Genomic DNA, 6,000 nt, shown 5'->3' with positions numbered 1-6,000 from the left:
TTTCAATGTTGGGACAGCAATTTTTGGGGAGCACTATACTCTGGAGAATAAGACAGTGGAGCTTCATCCATGGGGACCAACATATACTGTAGCATTATGTGGAGCGCATCATATACTGTTTCAAACATTATATGGGACCAATGATTCTGTATGGAGAAATAGATGGGCCTCGTCATGAGATGTAAAAAGTGAAGTATTTTTCATTGTACTATACCGCTATTTCTCTGCCGTATCGGAGCATGATGAGTTGTGGTATGTGTTAAAGGGGGCTCTTTCGCCCAGGGCACATGAAAACCTGGAGCCAGCCCTACCCCCCACAACTTTAGCCAAATAACCCCCATTTTTCAGTGCGCAACTTGTATTATGAAGTTAATTAAGGTTGACCAGCTTAAGTAAGAAGAATTGATGCTTTTGGCATTCAAATGAGCACTGTAGGTGTGTTTCCTGTCCTCCTCTCACTGCCGACTTTTATTCCCCATTGACTTACATTGGGTTTCGTGTTTCGGGACGACCCCGACTTTTCCCTATAATCAGCCGATCTTGCTCGACCCGACTTTTGGAAAAGTCGGGTTTCACGAAACGGAACTCGACCATAAAAAACCAAAAGTCGCTCAACTCTAGTCGCCAGTACTGGTTCATGATTTTAAGGACTTCTAATAAAGACAAAGTTATTTTAAGTTATCTCCGTTTGGATGTGCCGAATTTCTTCTTTTCCACTAATCAGAATCATAATTTGTATGAAATTTGTATTTATATTCTTCCCTGTTTTTCCATTTTTTTCTAGATCATCATCCCAGGAACATTGGTAACATGTATGCTACTCTCGGCCAAGACAACTTTAAACATATGTAAGTATTTTTTATCTGTTTTTACATAGTTTTCTATCTTTTTAGCTTTGCATAATTTATCCACTGTATTATGGGAACCTAAAATAATCATTCAAGCAGGGTAAATGTGGGCAGCAAAATTAGACATTAAATTATATGGCCTTTATACCTCTCATCATTTAATAAGTCTCTACTAAGGGGCTTGTCATAGACTACCTTTCCCTTGCCTCCATAACAAATTCATTGTTTTGTCATTCATCTGGTGAATCACAATTCACAATCCTCCAGCAATTATGATAATTGACTCATTTGCAATCTACTAAAAACCAGGAAATGCTATTAAGTTTCTTTTTAGTATGCCATAGAGCAAACATGGTATTTCTGTCCCAGAAGCCTGGATAACAATAATACAAACACCAATGAAAAGCAGTGTAACAAGTCCGATATAAAAGATAAAATAGAAATCTTTATTATAAACAGATGAGGCACAATAGAGCTAAAAAGTGACACTACAAAAGAGGCAGTGTATAATGAGCCACAAATAAATAATGAATGGTAAACATATGGATATAGTATCCCATTGGTAATGTGAAACAGATACTGTGTAGGCAAAGTGATACATGGAAATGCCATCCAAATAAAGGGAACAATCCCTGGCTAAACCATCAAGAGTAAAAATGCTGCCTAGACATTGAATTAATAGAATCACATATCTAATGGGAAATGCAGCTCAGTGTACACAGCCGTACCCCAACGTGCGTTTCGGAGAAGTTCCGGACTTCTTACACTGCTTTTCATTGGTGTTTGTATTATACATATATACAGTGTGTCCTACACTGTCCCATGATGTGCTGGAATCTTGATGGTGGTCACCAGTACATTTTGTGTTAATATGTGGTTGACAAAGTATTCCAGCTCATTTTGCTACCATTTGTTCTTATTACTGGATAACAATAATATAAGCTCTTTAATTTTCATATAAATGTACACCCTTCTGGGTTTCATACTGCAAATATATTTGCAATAGTAGCAACAATCATAAGAATACAAAAGTATTCAAAGCTGATGCATTTATTGTGCTGCCATATTGAGAGTCATTAACCTCATGCTATTATTTTGTAGACTGCTTGTTATAACCGCTCAGAACTTCCAGAAATGTACACTTGAACAACACTGGAAACTGGTTCAAGAACTCTCCGCCATTGCTGAACACTGTGTAGACCACAAAGATGAAGCAGATTGCAAGAAACCAATGGTATGAATGTTTGCTAGCGATAATACCATAACATAGCTTTTACACTGAAACCCCCACATTGCAAGTTATAATCAGATAGTTTGCAGATCCAAAGTAATCGTCACTATTTTACATCTAGATTGTAGTAACCTTCCATGTCACAAGCCGGCTGAATCTCTACATATTAACACATCAGTCTTATGTTAACCCCTTTCTGACATCAGAGGTACTATCCCATCCATGGTACCCGGGTCTCTATGACCGGGGACGGGATAGTAGTTCAGTGCGATCAGCGGCACCCCCGAGGGGAACGCCGCTGATCGCAGCCGGGTGTCAGCTGATTATCACAGCTGACACCCGGCACTATGTGTCAGGGGCGGTCACGAACCGCCCTGGCACATTAACCCCTCACACACTTCGATCAAACATGAACGCAGTGTACCGAAGGATTAGGGAAGCATCGGGCAGGGAGGGGGCTCCCTGCATGCTTCCCTGAGACCCCCCCGAGCAGCGAGAAGTGCTGCGCTGCTCGGAGGGTCTCCTTCCCTGCAGGCCTCCGGATCCAAGATGGCTGCGGGTGCCTTCGGGGGCCTGCAGAGAGGCGGCTTCCTCAGTGTCTGCTGAGAGCAGGCTCTGAGAAAGCCTGCAGCAGCGCCTGTCAGATCGCTGATCTGACACAGCGCTGTGCAAAGTGTCAGATCGGCGATCTGACACTAGACAATGATGTCCCCCCTGGGACAATAAAATAAAGTTTAAAAAAAAAACAAAAACGTGTAAAAGTAGTTTATAAAAAAAATCCCCAAATAAATTTTTTTAAAAAATTGCCTAATAAATTCATTTTTTGGAAATAAAAAAAACCAAAAGTACACATAATTAGTATTGTCGCGTCCGTAACGACCTGCCCTATAAAACTGTCCCTCTAGTTAACCCCTTAAAGCATTGCTTTTTTGCTTTTTTATTTTTAATGAGATATCGCTGTAATCGTACTGACCTGAAGAATAAAACCACTTTATCAATTTTACCACACGCGGAATGGTGTAAGAGCACCCCCTAAAAGAAATTCATGAAATGCTGGTTTTTGTTCATTCTGTATCCCAAAAATTGGAATAAAAAGCGATAAAAAAAGTCATGTGCCTGAAAATGGTACCAATAAAAATGCCAACTCGTCCCGCAAAAAATAAGACCTTACATGACTCGGTGGGTCAAAATATGGAAAAATTATAGCTCTCATAATATGGTGATGCAAAAAATATTTTTACAATAAAAAGCGTCTTTTAGCGTATGACAGCTAAAAGCCTGCTAAAAATAGTAAATCAAACCCCCCTTTATCACCCCCTTAGTTATGTATTTATTTCTATTTTCCAATTAGGGTTACGGTTAGGGCTATGGATAGGGTTAGGGCTAGGGCTAGGGTTAGGGCTAGGGGTGTGTTGGGGTTAGGGTTGGAGTTAGAATTGGGGGGTTTCCACTGTTTAGGCACATCAGGGGCTCTACAAACACAACATAGCATCTGATCTCAATTTCAGCCAATTCTGCATTGAAAAAGTCAAACGGTGCTCCTTCCCTTCCAAGCTCTGCCATGTGACCAAACAGTGTTTTACCCCCACATATGGCATATCAGCCTACTCAGGACAAATTGCAGAATAACTTTTGCAGTCCAATTTCTCCTGTTACCCTTGGTAAAATAAAAAAATTGGACCTGAAGTAATTTTTTTACGAAAAAAAGTTAAATGTTCATTTTTTTAAACATTCAAAAAATTCCTGTGAAGCACCTGAAGGGTTAATAAACTTCTTGAATGTGGTTTTGAGCACCTTTAGGGGTGTAGTTTTTAGAATGGTGTCACTTTTGGGCATTTTCTATCATATAGACCCCTCAAAGTAACTTCAAATGTGATGTGGTCCCTAAAAAATGGTGTTGCAAAAATGAGAAATTGCTGGTCAATTTTTAACCCTTATAACTTCCCCAAAAAAAAAATTTTGGTTCCAAAATTGTGCTCATGTAAAGTAAACATGGGGGAAATGTCACGTATTAACTTTTTTTGTGTGCCATATCTCTGTGATTTAAGGGCATAAAAATTCAAAGTTGGAAAATTGCGAAAGTTTCAAAATTTTCGCCAAATTTCTGTTTTTTTCAGAAATAAACGCAAGTTAAATTAATGAAATTTTACCACTAACATGAAGTACAATATGTCATGAGAAAACATTGTCAGAATCACTGGGATTCATGGAAGCGTCCCAGAGTTATTGCCACATAAACGGACAGTGGTCAAAATTGTAAAAATTGGCCCGGTCATTAACATGCAAAACCACTCTTGGGGGTAAAGGGGATAAAAAGTAAAAATAAAAAAAATTAAAGGGTTGCCCCACAAACAAAATCCATTTTAATTAATAGAATTTGTAATAATAATAAGCTACACAATTGGATGTGCTAATTTTCTTTTTCTGTGATCTTATAAAGGTGCCTTTGCTATATAATGTGTAATGGATGTTTCTGACCATGCAGGGACATAGTCTGAACATAATATATCTCCTTACCAGGGAATGAAGAATAAGTGATTATACAAATGATATAGGAATGGCTTGCACCTGCTGCTTGCTGTGAGGTAAAACATTACTTTGCCTGTTTTATCACAGGAGCGAGTGTTTCAGCCACATCTCCAGTCCCCTGAGCTCATCATAAATCAAGTCAGTGAGGCAGGAGCTGCAGATTGTGATGAGATCACATGTCATGGACATGATTTATGTGAGCTCAGAGTGTTAGAGACATGGCAGAAATACTCGCTCCTGTGATTAAACAGGCAGGGTAATGTTTTATCTGACAAAAATAGAAACCTCTGTGAATCCATGTTGTCCTGTTTGTATAATCTCTTTTGCTTCCTCCTATGGCCAAAAGATGTGGTAAGTACAGACCATGTTCCTATACGATCAGACACTGCCATTGCACATTACATAGCGGGCACATTTATAAAATTATCTCAGCACAGAAACATTTTTTAGCACATCTAATTGTGGAACTTATTATTATTCCAAGATCCATTGACTAAAATGTACTTTATCAGTAGAACAACCCCTTTAAGCATGCCTCAGGGTATTTTTCACATTGTCTTCTTCAAATGACACATCTGATTAAATTTCTTTGCAGAATACAATTTTTTATGATAAAGTTTGTACAGGATCAGATGAAAACAAATCTTATCCCTGGAAAGCTGATTGTTGTGGAAAGCAAGACCCAGAAAGACAGAAGTGTTTCCATGACCATAGAGATACTAACATCGAGCCATTTAAGAAACCAGATGCTGGTGCTGCCTGTAAACTACAGACCGAAAACCCTCATGAAGCGTACCACTAGTAGGTGTTTGCATTCATTTTTTTATGTATTTTCTTCTTCCTTATGTCATTTGTGTGTAATGTTTATGTGTATTATACCTATTGGTGCAGTTGATCATCTAATATATAAAGCTCAAGTGTGTGTATGTATGTATGTACGTATGTGTTTATGTATGTATGTGTGTATGTCCGGGATAGGCATCCGCCCCATCGCAGCTACAGCCACAAAATTTGGCACAGTCACACGTCTGGACCTCGAGAGCGTCCTAAGCTATGTTGTGAGGTGAAATTTTAACCCCGCGCATTCCAATTCACCAAACAATTTTGCCCCTATCTACATACTGGGGAAAAAGTGTGTGCGTATCAAGCCTCGCCCCTCATTATGATGTCACAATGGTTGCCATGGCGACGCTGATGTCATCATAGGTTGCACGCCCCAACGCTCGTTATGATGTCATAATGGTTGACTATGGGATGGAGGATGTGTGATGGGTATATGGGCACTGGACTATGGGATGGAGGATATGCATGACGGGTATATGGGCACGGGACTATGGGATGGAGGATATGTATGATGGGTATATGGGCACGGGACTATGGGATGGAGGATAT

At 39.5% G+C, this 6,000-nt stretch overlaps 1 protein-coding gene across 2 annotated transcripts in view; it reads left to right on the top strand.

Annotated features, from left to right (window-relative positions):
• The window catches only part of LOC141101317 (albumin-like), a 46,378-nt gene that overhangs the window by 10,811 nt on the left and 29,567 nt on the right, over positions 1–6,000 (top strand). For both annotated transcript variants that reach the window (XM_073590341.1, XM_073590332.1), the window contains exons 2-4: positions 785–848; positions 1,950–2,082; positions 5,204–5,409. In XM_073590341.1, coding sequence (XP_073446442.1) covers positions 785–848; positions 1,950–2,082; positions 5,204–5,409 — 403 coding nt within the window. The remainder of the gene's footprint in view (positions 1–784; positions 849–1,949; positions 2,083–5,203; positions 5,410–6,000) is intronic.

The sequence above is a fragment of the Dendrobates tinctorius genome, unplaced genomic scaffold, assembly GCF_039654945.1.
Source record: "Dendrobates tinctorius isolate UK_male_01 unplaced genomic scaffold, ASM3965494v1 ptg000011l, whole genome shotgun sequence".
In the NCBI taxonomy this organism is placed as follows: Eukaryota; Metazoa; Chordata; class Amphibia; order Anura; family Dendrobatidae; genus Dendrobates; species Dendrobates tinctorius.
This window is presented reverse-complemented; position numbering and strand designations above follow the sequence as displayed.